The following is an 18,255-nucleotide window of genomic DNA, read 5'->3' on the forward strand; positions in this document are numbered from 1 at the left end:
ACCCTTTTTTTCCTAGGGTTTGTGGTAGGGAGACTTTTTAATTTTGTGAGGCCTGAAACCATAGAGCCACTGCAACAGGCGATAAATCTGGGGTGCTTTCTATGTTTCCACTAGAAAACAGGCACCAAGGGCTAAGAGCCTTGTTGCTAGGTAGGGCCTGGCGGCCGGAAGATCTCGCGCTGTATGGAAACACAGGGCCCCCCTCCAGGTAGCCAACAGCTTTTGGTTTATGATGTAAGCAGACGGAAGTGACATTGTAAACCTAGGCTATATAGTGTCACGTCGTTCAGCAATAAACGCCATTTGCCATCCACCACATTGGTGTCTGTGAGCTGATGGACCGCGCGGCCAGGGGTCGGCCGCCGTGCCGTTCCTGAACCAGGTCACCGCGTGCCTGAAAAGGCAACAAGTGGTGCCGAAACCCGGGAACAATCACCTGGAGTTGGGTGAACGGCGGCCGGAGCGGCAGGACCAGCCCGGCGGGGAGGACGCTCCCGGACCAGCCAAGAGGATGGAAGCTCTTGCGAAGGTCGTATTACAGCTGCATAAGCAGTGGGGTATTGACTGTAAGCCCAAAGATTTTACTCTCGCAGTCGTGAGACTTTTGGAGCTGGGGGCCATTGACCAGCCGGTGGATATACTCCACCCAGATGTGTGGGACAAATGTTCCCACGCTTTATGCGATGAAACGATGTCTACTGGTAGTGGGAAAAATCTGAAAGCGTGGGGGAAAGTCGTCCAGGCTCTCCAAAAAGCTAGACACGAGCAGGAGACCTGGAAAGCTGCCAGGGATTGTCTGTTAACCACCCCGCGGGTGGGAATTGGGGCGGCTACGCAAACCTCACGCCCCCCGGCTGAGGAGGGTTCCGTCGACCCTCAAAGCCGACAGAAAAGTGACGCGCCCACTCAGCGTCCGAAAGACTCTAACATCTTCAGCTCGCCCACAGACTCCTCGGCGAACTCCTTTTGGGGCAAACTGGCGGCAGAGGCCAGGGGTGCTGAGGCGAAAGCCGAGGCTGAAAATACACGGATTGAACCACCACCATATGTGCCCCAAGATGGCGCCGAGCAGCAAGAAGAAGGGCGGGGCGAGACCACCCCCGGCGGGAGCAGGGGGGGAGCGCTAGAGTTAACAGGCGCACACCGAGGGGAGGGGGAGGAGAATGGGAAGGAAAAGAGTGATTGGCATGACCAAAAAAGGGAAAAGATCACGAGCGAGGGGCAGAAAGCTAATCAGAATGACCCTCCCCAAAACCGTCCTTATAAGGCAGGCGCCTCCCCAAGCGGAAGGCAGGGCGGGCAAAAAGGGAAAGAACCGCCCAATTACACAAGAAAGGGGAGGGGCCGAAGCCCGACCACATACCACCAACACCCGGAAGAGAGCAGTCAGTCGGACTCTGACTCCGACTCAGACTCTGCATGGGAGACTTGGCTTGCAAATACAAAGACCAAAATATCACCACTCACGGGGAAAGAAAAACCTAAGGGGACAGAAATTACTCTCACTGATTGGAGAAAAATACAAATTGCATGTGCCGATTGGGCCCCATCGGACGCACTAGCATTCCCAGTCCGAGTGACGGACGGGGGACAGAGGGTTCACTCGCCCTTAAGCCCTAAGGATATACAAGCGATTGTTAAAGCAATCGCGGGCAAAGGACTCAATTCGGCCATGGTCTCCACCCTCATAGATGGGGTTTTTGGGGGAGATGATTTGCTCCCGTTCAATATAAAACAGACCTGTAGGTTGATTTTTGACGGGGCAGGGATGATTGTGTTTAAACAAGAATGGGAGGAGAACTGTGCGAGGCAGTTAGCCCGAGTAACCGGAGCGGATCATCCGCTACACGGCTCCAGCCTACAGCGGTTGATGGGTACAGACCCAACAATGATTACCCCCCAAGCACAAGCCCAGGGCCTGCGGGCCCATGAAGTTATGGCAACCACCCGTGCGGCTAGAGAGGCTATTCGCACAACCTCTAGAGTTATTGCCAAGCCATCGCCATGGTCCACAATAAAACAAAAAGAAAGCGAGAGTTTCACACAGTTTGTAGATCGCCTCCAAGCAGCAGTCGATTCCTCGACCCTGCCCCCAGAGGCAAAAGGCCCGGTTGTCGCAGACTGTTTGCGGCAACAGTCTAATCTAAAACCCAAGGAAATCCTGCGATCGCTGCCACCTGGGTCAAGTCTCGCAGACATGATTAAACATGTAGTGAGCGAGGAACACCTAGCCCCAATCCAAGTGGCCGTTCGTGCACTGGCTAATGTGATGATATGCCCCAAATGTGGCCAACCAGGCCATGTGATGATTAATTGCCCCCAATCAGGAGACCCGCCAACAGCACTCCCCCCGCAAAACCGATCTAAAGGACCATGTTGGGCCTGTGGAAAGAGAGGGCACCTCGCGAAGGAATGCAGACTTAAAAAGCAGGGAAACGGGAAGGGGAGGGGGCCCCTGGGCCGCACACAGCCCTCTCCCACTTGGGATGTCAGGCGGCCCCATTACACCAACCCCAGACAGGGGGGGGTCACTCCCGAACCCGTTGCCCCTGCAGGAAGCAACCAACTTTATGGCCCAGCCAACGACCCCACAAACCTGGCCTCCGTCCCAGGGACAGCAGGGACCGCCCGGTGGGGGCGAGACCCCTGGGTGGCCCTGGCAGTAAGGTGTGACAACCCGCCAGTGGTGTGGAGGATTTGTTCCCTCCATAATTCCCTAAATGGTACCACCATCAGTATCCCCTTTTTGTTTGATACCGGAGCAGATGTTACAGTCATTCCTGAAACGAGCTGGCCCCCACCTTGGAAATTGGAAGACGCCTCCATGGTGCTCCACACAGAAAAGGGACCAGAAAAGACCATTACCCTCTTCCCATACGTCATGTCAGGAGTTCCACCCCTGTTGGGAAGGGACACCCTAGCCTTATTAAAAGACAGAGTGACAAATTTACAGTAAGGGCCACTGCCGTACACCCACTCCCACCGATCAGACTGACATGGAAATCGTCTGACCCAGTCTGGGTCGAGCAGTGGCCCCTGTCAAAGCCTCGAATGGATGCCCTTCTTGAGTTAGTTGACCGCGAACTGCAACGAGGTCATATAGAGCCTTCCACTAGTCCATGGAACACCCCAGTCTTTGTAATACCCAAACGAGCAGGCGAGGGGTTTCGTCTCCTCCACGACCTGCGCGAGGTAAACAAAAAAATCCAACCAATGGGTCCCGTTCAAACACTGTTGCCCATGAACTCCATGGTTCTGGAGGGACAACCTTGTGCTGTCCTTGATATTAAAGATTGTTTTTTCTCAATACCTCTGCATGAGGCGGACAAAGAGCGGTTTGCTTTTTCTGTAGTGTTTCCAAACAGCCAACGCCCTAACTTGCGCTTCCAGTGGAAAGTGCTGCCCCAAGGAATGATCAATTCACCCACTATCTGTCAAATCACAGTGGATCGAGCACTGGCACCGGTTCGGCGCAGTGACCCGACTGCGACTATCATTCAATATATGGATGATATCCTGATTGCCGCACCATCAGGCAATCAGGTAGACCACCTGGTGACAATCATTTCAGAAACCCTCAAGACAAACGGGTTTGAAATCGCGAGTGCAAAAATTAAAAGAGGACCCTGTGTCAGTTTCTTGGGAATGGGAATCACAAGTTCTTATATAACACCTCCTCAAATAAAAATCCGTCGAGCCGTTAAAACACTCCATGATATGCAACAGCTAGTGGGGTCTTTGCAATGGCTCCGCAATGTTGTCCTGATCCCTCCCGAAATCATGGCCCCCCTGTACGATCCTTTGAAAGGGAAACACCCATGGGAACAAAAAACTCTGACGACAGAGGCAGTAAACTGTCTCGACTTTATCGAACAACAGGTGTCATCAAACACGCTCGCCAGGTGGAACCCAGCTATGCCACTCGACCTGTATGTGCATTTCACGGAAGGGGGGAGGGTAGGAGCGCTGGCCCAAGGCCCTCCTGAAAAAGCTCAGCCAATACAATGGATAGTCCTGGGAAAAACGTCACGCGCTTTCTCTCCAGGAGTCGAGTGCCTCGGTAACCTCATCATGAAAGGCAGGAAACTCGCCCTAAGGCATCTGGGCATTGAGCCAGCCAGAATATACCTACCCTTTCGCAAACAGCTCCCAACACAATCAGTGGCAATGTCAGAATATCTAGCTATAGCCCTCGCCGGATTTGGGGGGGAAGTCCGGTATGCCACAAAGCCCCCCTGGACTCAAATGCTAGCTATTGTCGACGTCGACCTCCCGCGGAAAATCATGGACCAGCCCCAACAGGGACCAATGGTCTTCACAGACGCATCCTCAGCGACCTCAACTGCGGCAGCAGTATGGCAGTCGGGAGGAGAATGGCACTGTGTCAAAATGACCGATCGTGCGATCTCCGTCCAACAGCTGGAAGCAGCAGCTGTAGTGCTGGCATGCGGTCTGTTCCCAACAGAACATCTCAACATAGTAACTGATTCAATGTTTGTGGCCAAGCTTTGCTTAGCCATGTCAGGGCCCGGCGTGTCAACATCCACAATAGCTCTGATGCTAGAAGAAGCACTTTTTTCCCGAAAGGGCACTATATCGGTTATCCATGTCAACAGCCATAACCCAATCAAAGGGTTCTTCCAAATCGGCAACGACAAAGCAGATGCCGCTGCAAAAGGGTTGTGGACACTGAAAGATGCCCGCCAATTACATGAGTCCCTCCACATTGGAGCTAAAGCGTTAGCAAAGAGATGTGGGATCTCGGCCACTGACGTGAAACATATAGTAGCTACATGTCCCCACTGTCAAAAAGCACCATTGTGGTCTAGCAGAGTCAACCCCAGAGGTCTTAAAGCCTCTGAGGTGTGGCAGACAGATTTTACGCTCTGCCAATTGCTAAAACCTCGAGCATGGCTAGCAGTAACTGTAGACACATATAGCGGGGTGATCGTAGCGACACAACACCTTAAGACCGACACTAAGGCAACCATCCAACATTGGCTAACAGCCATGGCGTGGCTTGGCATCCCTAGTCAAATCAAAACGGACAACGGCCCGAATTTTTTGTCTAAATCAGTCCAGGCGTTCGCTCTGAAATGGGGTATTACTCTGATACATGGTATCCCATATAATAGTACAGGACAAGCCATAGTCGAATGGGCAAATCAAACTCTGAAATCTAAATTAGAGGTATTAGCAAAAACAGAAGGTTTTACCAACATCATTCCCTCAAGGGACCAGGCACACTTATTAGCAACAGCCCTGTTAGCTTTAAACCAGTTCCCCAGGGGAGACGAGGTGAATAGCCCTGCCCAGAAGCACTGGGCCACTCGAGCGCTAGAAGAAGGTCCGTACGTCATGATCAGTAATGAGCTAGGAGAGTGGGAACAAGGGTGGAAATTAGTTCTGACAGGGCAAGGGTATGCTGCGGTCAGAAAAGATAGCAGAATCAAATGGTGTCCACTTAAGTCTATCAAGCCAGACCTTCAAAATAAAACTAATGAAAACTGTGAGTTTTTATCTGCAGGACCAGATCATCGGACACCCCCGTAACCAGTATACCCTGGTGACAAGAGAAGACGACGAGTCGGCAAGCGGCCTGTCCGCATCTGAGAGCTCTGCACCGGCGGAGTCCAGACAACGGCGAAACAGCTCCCGCAAGGCGGGGCTGCGATGTTTTTGTGTGATCTCAATTTTGGGGTTCATAACGCCGTCTAGCGGCTTGTATGAACATCAGCCGTGGGAATGGGTACTGGCAAGATGGGAGGACCAAAAGATACTGCAAAGGATAGTTACCCCGGGATCCCCTAGTTTTCAAGTATATCTCTGTGATCTAATCCTCTCAACCCCCTGTTCGAACACTATAATGTATTATATGTGTCCCAGCTCTAACCCCGGCAAATCTTACTGTAACGTCCCTAATCAGTATTACTGTTCTCGCTGGGGCTGTGAAACCATTGCATCTGGCTGGAAGGTAGCGAAACCAGACCCGTTTCTTAAAACCAGTTGGGGACCAATAGGCTGCACCCCTAGGAGACCAAGTGGGATGGGAAGGACAGTATGCCGAGGCAAATGTGACTGCCAACATATTTTCTTAAACGTAACCAATGAAAACGACCTAGGATGGACATCGGCAAAACTTGGGGCGTTAGATACTGGCAACCCGGCACAGATAGGGGGGGGACTGTTTTTTATTAAAAAACAGGAAGTAAAAAGCAGAACAGCGATTGGCCCCAACGTCGTGATCAAAAGTGATAACCAGCAAAGAAAAGAAAACTTGCAGACTGCCATGCCCGCCCCAGCCGATCCCTTACTAACCAAGCAGATAGTTCCCTCAAGCCAACCTAACATGAACCTTCACCATTTACCCGACAAGCCATTTTTTAGCGTGTTAGATGCCACCTTTCGGTCGCTGAATCAGTCAAACCCGGATCTCATGAATTCCTGTTGGTTTTGTTATGACGTGTATCCCCCCTTCTACGAGGGCATTGCCCTTGATGCTTCCTTTGATTATTCATCAGACAGCAATCCAACCCAGTGTAGGTGGGATACACCATGGAAAGGAGTTACCTTGAACCAAGTCAGGGGCCTGGGCGTATGTATTGGTAATGTCGCCCTAGCAAGCTGGGATAATGCTGTCTGCGCAAGAACCGTTGCGGTTGACAAGACCCGTAAATGGGTGATCCCATCCGCACCCGGAATGTGGATCTGCCATCGATCAGGAGTAACTCCCCGTGTGTCCCTCAAAATTTTTGACGATTCTGCTGACTTTTGTGTACAAATTCTGATTGTTCCTAGGATCCTATACCATCCAGAAGAAGAAATGTACCGCTACTGGGGAGAAGCCAATAGCAGGCTTCAAAAAAGAGAAGTACTGACAGCTGTAACAATAGCAACGCTGCTTGGTTTAGGAGCAGCCGGCACGGCCACGGGAGTGACCTCCCTAGTGACCCAGCGACGAGGCCTGCCTCAACTGCAAGCTGCCATCGATGAAGACCTACAAAAAATCGAGAAATCCATTACCTTTTTGGAGTAATCCCTCTCCTCGCTATCAGAGGTTGTTTTGCAGAATAGACGGGGATTAGACCTCCTGTTTATGCAACAAGGAGGCCTCTGTGCCGCCTTGAAAGAGGAATGTTGCTTCTATGCGGACCACACCGGAGTAGTTAGGGACTCGGTGGCCAAATTGAGAGAGAGATTGGCTCAAAGAAAAAGAGACAGGGAAGCCCAACAAGGGTGGTTTGAATCATGGTTTAACCAATCTCCGTGGCTAGCCACCCTGATATCCACCTTGGTAGGTCCGATTGCAATAATCCTGCTGACACTGATCTTCGGACCCTGTATATTAAACAGGCTTGTGTCCTTTGTCAAGAGCCGGCTAGAAAGGGTCAACATCATGTTTGTAGAACACCAACAACTGCTTTAAAAATGTACTTGATCAGTATTTCCCCCGATTCTCCCTGGCTCTCCCCAAATATCCCAAGCTACACTCCATTACCCCCAGTCGCTTCCCAAGTGCCAATTGCTCAGTGTGCCTTATCTTTGTACTCTTTTTTAGAAATATTTTTACTATTTTAGCCTGTTGGGTTAAGCGGGGGGGGGGGGGGGGGGGGGGGGGGAATGTTGCTAGGTAGGGCCTGGCGGCCGGAAGATCTCGTGCTGTATGGAAACACAGGGCCCCCCTCCAGGTAGCCAACAGCTTTTAGTTTATGATGTAAGCAGACGGAAGTGACATTGTAAACCTAGGCTATATAGTGTCGCGTCGTTCAGCAATAAACACCATTTGCCATCCACCACATTGGTGTCTGTGAGCTGATGGACCGCGTGGCCAGGGGTCGGCTGCCGTGCCGTTCCTGAGCCAGGTCACCGCGTGCCTGTGAAGGCAACAGACTGTGTTAGATTAAATTGTTTGCAGTAGTCATTGTATTAAATTAATTGTAATTGGCTACAATGCTGGCTTATCTGTTTTTGAGTTTGCTGCCCAATCTTTAAATCCTGGTAGGCTGACAAATGGGACAAGCTGGTTAGAGGAATGAGCCTCTTTCCAGGGAAAGCTCCACTGACTTGAACTTTAAGCCTAAACTATCACCTTACTGCGTTTACTTTGTGTGTGTTAATGCTTACCTGATAAATATATTTCAGTTGATTTATCAGTTTAGTTACAAGTTGGAGTAAGTGGTCCTTGGCTATACGTAAACCTCTCCTCTGCTTTTTTAACATGTTGTGTGTCATAACACTTACTGTTGTACTTCAACACAAACCGGGAATGATTCTGGTAGTGTTGCAATCTAACGGTAATACTGCATCATCTTGTCTGTGAAGAGAAGGGAATCAAGCCGACTGTCGCTGTTCTACCAGGCAGGGTGGACACCTGAACAGCTTCGGTCTCAATGCCCAAGCCTGGGCCCAGCCCAAGAAACGACTGGCTGCTTCAATAATTTGGCCATAAGGTATTAACTGGTTGTGTGGGAAGGTGCCTAAACAATACTGTCTGTTCTTTGCTTCGGTATGTCTCATCTGTAATGGATTCTTAAACGCTGGGTGTTGCAGGAGGCTTGGAGAGGCTGTGCTGGTCCCTGGCCGGCAGGCCGTGCCCTGTGGCAGGGGCTGGGGTCTGCGGGCGGGCAGAGCTGCAGTGTGCAGGGGCGCAGCCCATCCCCCGCTGAGTCACTCTGCCAGCTGCTCCGGGGAGGCTGCTTTGAGCAGCGCTTTTGCTTTTGTATTCCTCTTGCTGAGAGGCAATGTTTTACTTTTGTTCTCATGAGATTTTATCACGTTAGCTTTAGGCCCGTTTCTCACTTATTAATTAAACCTGGTCTGCGAAGGACTGGGGCTGCCCTTCTTCCACCCGTGCTGTGATGTCATGTGCAGATTTTGTATGTAAAGTCTCTGCTCTGACATCATGGCTGACCCCTGTGCAAATACCTGTCTTGGGCTCCAAGTGCAGTATTTTATACACCCGTTCAAGCCACCCACCTTATGGTAATTACAGCATGACAGGATTTCCCTTGTTTGCTTATAGGAGATTTGCATGGAATAGGGTTTTAGGCTTTAAAAAGGTTAGGATACAGCCCATCCCCTACTTCCCTCTACTTCGCTGATCCAGTTATCCTCTTAAAGGAATTAGAATGGTATGACACTACTGGCTCTTGGGGAAAAAAAAATTGTGACTGTTTTCTAGTGCTGCGTTACTTTTTAGGTGCTTGTACATTTGTTTTGGTGTCCCATTCCCTTACCCTGTGGTTCATCCTAGTATCTTTTCATATTGAGTCGAGGCCAACCACTGTGTCCCTCACCACTGCTCCTTTCGCTATAGGAGCAGGCAGATAGGGCAAGTAAGAAACAAGCGGTAAAAGTGCCGAGCAGAGGATTTGGTTCTCCCTTTCCCAGGCATCCCTTTGATTTGCTTTGTGACTTATTCCATGGTCCTTTATTACCTCTTCTTTAAGAAAAGATAGGTATTTACCACACTGCCATAACATGAGTTTTAATTAACCCACAGCTGAACAAAGCAAACCAGACCTAGCACAGATAGTTCTGTCATTCATTGGCATGCTTTAGGCGGGTAAAATGGGAGGAGGTTTACCCGGAGACCTGTCTTCCCTAGTTGTTTAGCTCCTGGCACCACCACCTATCCATCACCTGCCTCAGTCCTACCTTTCTTTTCAGGGTTGTGCAGATTATCAAGGCATATAGGTTGTGTGAGGTCTTGATTTTCGAGCCTTGCTTCTTTGGAGGAGATGCCCTTGTCTGCACAAGGGGTGAGGCATGTGTCACTGTAGATGTCCACCAAGAGCTGGACACCTGGCCATTCTGACATGAGGTGTCTTGAAATAGATCTGTATCAGTCATGCCAGTCTATACATGTGCAAGACATTAGGAAGAGCTATAAGAAAGCAAATGCAGCGTAGTCGTGTATTCTGCACATACACACCACACACCGTGGTGTTCTAAAGCAGCCTTCTGCTTTCAGCCTCCCAGGCAACGTTACTTTACAGGACTGTGCCTTTTTGTGGTGGTTCCCAGGCTCGTTCAGTCTCCTACTGAGCCTTCTTTTATGGATGGATGGTTTTTCTGTCGTAGGTGATGATCAGGGCTTGTATGTAAATCTGAAGTTTGACAGGTAATCTCCGTGGAGCAACAGTAGTGGGTAACAGGTAAACTGAAGCCAGGAAAAGGCAAGAGCACGCCTGCAGTTTCAGGCAGTGAGGCTGTAAAGAGGCTGTGTAAGGACAGTGGTGATGACTAATACGTTGTCCTTTCCAGATGCAGACTTGTGGGGTTTGTGGCAAAACAAAATAGCACGTCAGCACAGGATACAGATGCATCCACAAGTCATGACGAAACGAGCTGGTTTGCCTTTACAATTCATTTATCAAATCACATCCTGTTCCCATTTTGAGGCTAGAGGCTAATGATTGATAAGTATCACTTCAGGAACACTACATGGTGCTCAGCTCAAATGATGTTCAGTTAAAAAGCAAAACAAACAAAAAAAACCCACCCCCACAAAACCCGAAGAGTGTCTGTTTTGGCTTGAAGAGTATTAAGCAACCTGGGAGGACAGCTGAAAACACTTTGCATATGCCGAAGCAAACAAGAATTTTTGTTGCCAGTTTGGATTTGGGGAGTATACAGAGATGTTCATATGCAACGAATCAGTCCCCAGTTCAGAACTTAGATGCTCATTTGCCTGGGGGGGGATGACCCTCCTATACTTTTTTTTATTTAATCAGTGAAAACTGCTAGCTGGGAATTGATTTGGGGGATCGGATCCAGAAACACCTTTCTCTGAAAGGCAGCAGTAACAGCAGTTCAGTAGAAAGGATAAACAGCTTATAGGTGTCTTCTGACACTGAATATTGGTCTAGGACCCAGATTACTAGAAATGCTGTCCTTCCAGGCTTTCGTAATAATCTAAACGTTTCTATAGGTTTTCTATTAATTAGGATACGTAGGGGTGTTTATTGACCATTGAGAAATAATTCCAGTGTTTATCAATCTTGCTGTGTTGTTGGCCGCTTCAACTTGCTGGAATTTGCCACTTTTAATTTGAGGGCAGAACTCTGTGGTTCTTATGCCTATTCCAAGAATTCACGAGGGAGAATAAAAGGCTGTGTGTTGTTTTGGGGTGGGGTTTTTTGTTTGGTTTGGTGGGCTTTTTTGGTTGTGATTTTTTGTTTTGTTTTTTAGAACAACAACCGCCTCAGACACACTGTCATGTCTTAGTCACCTCCTCATTTTCTAGTTCTGTGCAAACGTGCTGCATTAAAATGACAGTCTCTCTCGGTCTGCCCTTACGGAGCCAAGGCAGTTACGGCTGCGATTCCAAAGAGAGGCTATGTCCTTTATTTCATTTGATTCCTATTAGCTGTAACAGAGTCACTGGACAGCACTGAAGGATGCTTTACTCAATGTTCTGTCCTGTTTTTGTTTACCCGATTGCCTTAACGGCACAGAAACCATTAGGAACAGCCTTCAGCAATAAGTATTTAGACCCTGTTCAGAGCTTTGAGCACAGCCATGTGAGTTATCTGCTCTGTTTCTCTGTGCTGCTTCAGATTTAAGTTTTTAGAGTAAATGTGGAGTGTGATCAAGTACATTTCGGAGCAATTTGCAGGCACTGCTTTTGGAGCCCGTCACAAACTGCCAATGTGAAATAACGCCTCCTGCGACGCTCATCTGCACGGGAAGCTGTGGGAGCAGCACTAAGCGAGGGTTGAGGGCAGAAGGCTTGAGGCTTCTACTTCTTGCCTACAGGTAACAAGCCTGGCCCCGACCAGGGACTGGGGCTCTATGGAGGAGTTTTCCCTGCCTGCCACGTCCAGTTCCCGTAGCCTCTGGGGAGGGACGGTTTCTGCAGCTCCCTCTGTGCTGATGCTGCAGGCAGCAGCTGAACCAGCCGGGCTGGAGCCTATAAAGAGGATCGGAGAAGTGTACTGAGTTTTCCGATGTCCCATCCTAAGCTAGGTGCTCCCTTGTTTTTGGACCAAGGGCTCTGGGGATCTGTGCTGAACTCTTTACAGTTTATTGAGCCTCCTGTGACCAGATGTGGTGATGACCCCGCTTTGCTGAGGGGAAGGATGTCTGATGTTAACTAGTCATGTCCAGTGGAAGCCTGTGGGAGTTAACGTGGGCATAGAGAGCTCTTTAATCCAGTGCTTGGTGGCACAGACTGCTTTAATTTTGACTTAAATAAGATAGGCACTTGGAATGCAAACTGCAGAGATGTTCCACTTACAAGCAAAGCATTTGACCGTTTCACTTTTTTTAGAAAACTGAACAGGCAGTATAAATAAAGGAAGCAAGCTGAACTGTAAAAAAAATAAAATAAAAATCAGTGAAGCTATCAAGGAACTATGTGTACCCTCTAGAACAGGGGTCCTGAAACTTTTTAAACAGGGGGGCGGCGTGCAGATGAAGTGGCAGGCAGTCATCTGCAGTTGCTTGGTTCCCTTCCCCGCCCCCTCCCCCCCCAACCCCTGGCAGGGGCAGGGGGGGTCTGTAGATACTGGGGGCCGGATTGAGGACCCTGGGGGGCTGTATCTGGCCTGCGGGCCGTAGTTTGAGGACTCCTGCTCTAGAAATTCAGCTAGCTAACATACCAGTGGGTGAGATTTGTGCATTTTTCTTGGTGGAAAAATATTTCTGCCCTGTGAGCCCTGAGGATGGCTCTGATAGCAGGGAGAGGCAGTTTCTATCACTGTGCAGAAGGGTGATGCTTCTGCTTTCCTGGCTGGGTTTGATAGTGCTGTCAATGGTGATTGTGTGGCTCTACCAGATCAGTCATTTGAAATGTTGCCGCTTGTTATGTATAATTGGTGGCTTTGGTCTGGTGGGAAGCTAGATCTGCCCTTCACGCTGTGTGACAGGCCATCAAGACCATGTGTCAGACTGGTTATGCCTTTACTGGTGGCTATAGAAAATCAGAGGGCAAGTGCTGCTCCTCACATTCACTCTTTCCGCCTTTTTGCAGGCTCCGTGAGAGAGCACCTAGATGTGTTTGAAGCGTCTGGGAATGAAGCAGACATGGCTTTGCCACCTCCATCAGGATCTCGGAAGGGGAAAATAGTAAGAGAAGCTACCAAAGCCCCAGCAGAATTGGGACAGGGGAGATGGGAGCTCCCAGTAGGGTTGGACATTTGGGAATTGTGTGCCAGACAAGTACAGAATAAATGCTACATGTGAAGCAAAGACACCGTAAGGTGAGGAGTGTGTGAAGGGTGTGTTTGTATGAGAAAGAGCAGTCTGAAGGCACAAAAGGAAAATTGGTTGAACACAAAGATAAAATAAATGAAAACATAAAGCAAAAGCAAGAAAATGAAAGTAGTAGGTAATGTTTATTTGGAGGGGAGTGTGTGTGTGTGTAAATCCCAAGCCTTAGGAATAGCCTGCAATTTCTAAAAAAAAACCCACCCCCAAAAAGGGCAGGCCAGGGGGAGAAAAAAAGAGACTGGTCTAGGAGAAACATGTAAGAACAGGGAAAGAACCTGGAAAGGGCATGAGGTTTAACGAAACATTTGAGTTGCCACTAGCAGCAGGGATGTCCACTGTTAGCCTGTATAAATGTGTGATCTAGTGGTGACACGGCCTCTCCTCTTTCTCTTCTCGGTCCCTGTGCTCCCCTAATACATCTGCCTAGTCTGGGCTCGCGTCCTGCCCCATCGCCAGGGTGTTTGTGCTGTGGCCAGGCTGAAGGGTCCTTAGTTTCTATTGTGCTTGTGGCGGTTCACTATAGTACAAATAATGGATATAAGCTAATTATTAATGTAAGCTATGTTGTCATAGGGAGGCTGAGTGGGAGAGAAAATTCACTTACAAAGTAAAGGTTTTCAAAGAAAATATTTACCAAAGAGCTTTCTCTGTTGATGTGTTCTGTACCTTGGAAATGGAGACTGACTGTTAAAGAAAACCTTGAGTAAAACAAGAATAAAAGAAAAATAACTGAGAGGTTACTGTGCCATGTGCACACTATTGCCAAACAAAGAACTTCAGACTTGATGACAAAGCTGTATATAAGCTTGCATGATGAAATCTGAAGCTGGATAAACGCAGCTTGGTTTTCATTTATAGTTTAGTGCCCGTCATCTGTCCAGCATCATAAAGATCTTAAAGCTGAGCCAAGTTTTAGGAGACCCTGGGTGAGTTATAGTTTCTGATGGAAACCATTCAAAGAAAGATGGGCTTTCATGCCAAAGCAGACAAAAGTTAGGGTTTTGACTGTGTTATGCTTCAAGTTTCAGAATTAAAGTCTAAGCTCAAAGTAAAATAAAACCGGGACACTTCTGGCCAACAAAAGAAAAAGTTAACTGGAGCTGCTGCTTGCTTGCTGCTTTGTTTTGGGGTTTATTTCTTTTTTTGTTGTTTTTTTTTTTTTTGTTGTTGTTGTGACAATCTGTAGTCTGCCTTTGTGGTTTTTTTTGTACTTCCCACGTTGTCAGAAATGAAAATGGAATACAGATTCTGTTCTGCCTTTTATTTTCTTGTTGACAAACATCTGGAGACTCAGCTTCTGTAATAACTAAGCCTTAGCAAGTAGGTCTTGCTCTACAGTGTCTCTTGGGAGTGGTTGTTACTACTGGCTCTGCTCTAGAGGAGGAAGACAGCTCAACTTGTGTTTTCCCGTTGCAGATGTTGTCCTGGAGAAGGCCATGCATAAGCGCATTCTGAAGCCGTTGAAGAGCCATAATGAAGCAATGTTGAAAGTGTTTCATACTGCAGATGGTTTTTGGAAACAACTGAAGGAAAACTTTCAGGTGGTGCGGCAGAGGAATCCTCAGGAACTGGGCGTGTTTGTTCCAACACCAGACTATGTGGATGTTGAAAGTCTGTGACCACGCAGAAGATGTATTCACCTGAAAAGAAAGTCATGCTGCTGCTGAGAGTTTGCAAATTGATTTATACTGTTATGGAGAATAACTCAGGTATGGTGCTTCTTGTGGTTCAAGGTCATTGTTTTTCTAAACCTGGGGTTGTGTTTTGGTGGAGGAGATGAGACCACCTGATTCTGCAGCTTTGTCTCCTCCTCCTGGAGCTCTTGTAGCATCTCCTTGCCCTTTTGAGAGGGATTCTTCCTCTCTGCTTCCTTCCTGATCTCTCTGCATCTGGCAGCACATCTTACAAATTCAGTGTGAAGCAGAGTTGTGAAGCAGCTTCAAAAAAAAACCCAACCACCAGCTTTGCTTGACTGTAGGCATTTGAATTTGGCTGTCAGAAAGGCTGTCCTGTAAGCCTAGAATTTGACACTGGTTCTAAATTAGTATTTTCCTGGAAATCGTAATAAAGGATGCACCCAGTATCTAGCTGTAGTAATTCAGCAGTGTGTATGCAATATGACAATTACAAGGGCTCTGTGTTAATGGCTGGAGGAAAGCAGCCCCTGATCCAGTGTTTTGGGTTTGCTGTGCCTCTGAACGTTCTCATTTGGACAATTTCTTTGTGTTTTTGCAAGAGAAATAACATCTATTTTTACGCTGTAGCAGGAGTCCCAAAGTGACTTGAAACCTAGATGGTGAAATGGAACCACAGACCAGTTAAGACCCGCTTGATTAGTCAGTGGCACAGTTAAAACGCTGTGCTGGACAGCATGAATTCATAGGTGCAGCTCTATTGCCTGACATCTTATCATACGCTGCCGTGGTAGGTCACGAGCTAAGGTGAAGCAATGCTGGTGGTAGTGGAAGATTTTTTTCTCTTAAGAAAGTATAAGCTGCTGCAGGTGGTTGGCAGTTTTCTTTCGAGCGCTGAATCTGCAGCTGGGCTCTGTGCCGATCAGGATGCTTGCTTTCTTTTGAGACTTGAGGTGAATGGTGAAAGCTTGAGGCTGTAAAAGACCCCCAGGCACTTTGGCAAGATTTGGGCAGGAGCTTAGACCTGGCTTATTTCTGTGCAAAATCCTGCATTTTAAAATGTATATAGGAATCTTTGCCCAAAGTGATGTAAACTTTGGTTTTTTCTCCATACTGTATTATCACATTGAGTAAGGTATTCCCAACATGCAAAAGAAAAGTACTGAGAGGCTTCTGGTGAACCATTGTACTGAGGGGCTTGGGCTAAGATGCAGCAAATGCTCCTTGGGGTTGTCTTGCTTTGTCATGTAAAGTTTTAAAATGTGGCATCGAGCCAGCACCTGTTTCCAGTACCTGCTTTGTCCTGTAATCTCAGCCATATAATAGTGTAATACCTGGAGGGTATGTCTTAGCTGGTCTGACTTTCAATATCAGCCCTTCAGTCCTCTGGAGTTTCGCCATAGTTTAAACTGGCTCCCGATCTTGATGTTTCAAGTGACCATCACACCACTTCTGCAATGAGCACAGTTTGGCCAGACCCAGAGATCTAGCCACATAGCGTTTTCTAAAGAGAAAGTTTAAATGCGGTAAGAGGAACACATACAGACCTAGGTACAGCAGAGCCTCTGTGTGTTGCGTGCTGTTGTTACTGATGATGCTTCACCAGCTAGTTGGGAGTTACGTGAGGCTTTGCTCACTGGTGTTTTTAACCATGATCCATCAAGGAAATGTGCAGAGTTTTCATGTAAAATCTAATAGGCTTTTATATACAGGCTTCTCTGCTGGGTTTCGGACTCAGGAACTGATACTTGTGGCTGGATCCTTCCAGAAAGGGGACGTCGTCCGTGCACGTATAAAGAAAATGCCCATTGATTTTCTTTTAGCCACTGACAGAAGTGCGGGTGGAGGTCAGGCCAGACTGGCATGGCTACCTCTTGTGAGTTCACCGGTTGAGCTGACACCAAGGTGAGCCCAGTCTTTAAATTCCCTTGCGTGCTTCAAGGTCTGCGTCATCCAGTTTGTGCTCGTTAGAAGTACAAGATGAAGCTGGACGCTGCCCACCAAGTGTCCGATGATGTTCTCTTTGCTGCACATCCGTAACGAGAGGCTCTAGAGTAATACAAACCCGGTCAGTAAAGGCAGCAAAATAACACTTTCCTTTCAAACACCGAAACTGGTAAAAGGGCGTGATTTGTCTATCGCTGCCTGTGTTCTCTTTGACCCAGGGAGGCTGTTTGGAGCTGATGACTTCTTGCCTGTGTTGGCATATGTGCTGGCCCAGGGTGATACGCTGGAGCTGGATACTGAAACTGAATACATGGTGGAATTGCTGGACCCATCTTTGCTGCATGGAGAAGGTAATCAACTGCTATTAGAACTGAGTGGAGGGCTGGGGAAGGGGGATTCTTCCTCACCTCGTTTGAGTAGAAACCCTTTTGACGGAGTCATGTAGTCGGTGATGGCGGTAGTGTAACAAGAGAACCTCGTAATTATTTCCACCTTAAAATAAGAGAAGGCTGGTTAGCTTGCAGAGTTACAGCCCCAAGTGACCTGGGAATCTACCGACGTCTTAGGAGGGAGTATGTTGTTTTCTGCCAAGAAGGAGGAGGCGTCCTGACTTAGCAAGCAAACATAGGCTGTGCGGGTGCCAACTGTGGTTATCCTTCTGTGCCTGAAAATGTCCCGAGAGTATGTCTGGGTCTGCAGCATTCAATTGAGTTGTGAGACCTGGAATGGGACCCGGGTTAGGTGCTTTGTAAAATCTTTGGGGGAATTCTCTGCCCCTCTGGGGAGAGTGCTTTTGAGAATGTTGCCCCCCTTAATGATCCTGGTTTATGCCCGATACTTGCTTCTCACAGAGTATTTTTATGAGGCCTAGGAATATGTTTCTTAAGGCACTCTTGAACAATGGCTGAAGTCTGCTAGAGGCAAGGAAATCTCCCTCCTTTGTTTTCACGGTGGTGGTTTTAACAAAGAGGTATTCTGCCAGCCCTTGGTAGGCCCCAGAATCTATCAGTTTATGAGGAAGTTTCAAAGGTTCTTGTGACCAAGCTCAGCTGTGAGTTAAGTATATGTGTATACGTCCCATTTCTGCTGTCTCTTGGGTTGCTGAAATTGCTGTATCCTTTTACATGCCGATATGCATGACAGAACTGTGTCGGGTTTCCTCCGGTTCAGTACTAGTCTGTTCCCTGCTTTGTGTGCAGGGTGCATTGTTCAGGAATCTTAGGACAGAAAATACTTGAGATGTGAAGCTGGAGATCATTAACACGCTTGAAAGGCAGAAATATTTACTGGGCTGTTAAGTCGTGTCGTTTTTAATGTAGCAAAAGTCATTCATCTATTGGCTGGCCCTGTCTGTGCACTAGTTAAACTGTACGGTGCAGGAAAAATTGTTTAGTGCTTTGGGGTTGTGCGGTTCAAATGTAAATGTATTTTCCAGTTTGTCTGCTGGGTCTTGCGTGTC

The 18,255-nt window shown here is 48.0% G+C and overlaps 1 protein-coding gene across 1 annotated transcript; it reads left to right on the plus strand.

Moving 5' to 3' along the window:
* Window positions 1–581: 581 nt before the first annotated feature.
* LOC308057582 (MLV-related proviral Env polyprotein-like) lies at window positions 582–7,796 on the plus strand. The gene is made up of 2 exons (XM_080411654.1): window positions 582–1,389; window positions 6,220–7,796. The coding sequence occupies exons 1-2, from the start codon at window positions 692–694 to the stop codon at window positions 7,034–7,036; spliced, it is 1,515 nt and encodes a 504-aa protein (XP_080267780.1). The 5' UTR covers window positions 582–691; the 3' UTR covers window positions 7,037–7,796.
* Window positions 7,797–18,255: the final 10,459 nt, after the last annotated feature.

Source organism: Falco punctatus, assembly GCF_963210335.1.
Source record: "Falco punctatus genome assembly, contig: scaffold_52, whole genome shotgun sequence".
Classification (NCBI taxonomy): domain Eukaryota; kingdom Metazoa; phylum Chordata; class Aves; order Falconiformes; family Falconidae; genus Falco; species Falco punctatus.

Coding starts and splice junctions, on each gene's coding strand:
- LOC308057582 (XM_080411654.1), top strand. CDS start 692: ATGTCTACTGGTAGTGGGAAAAATCTGAAAGCGTGGGGGAAAGTCGTC. Junction 1,390..6,219: donor CACCCGGAAGAGAGCAGTCA/GTCGGACTCTGA, acceptor AGTAAAAAGCAG/AACAGCGATTGGCCCCAACG.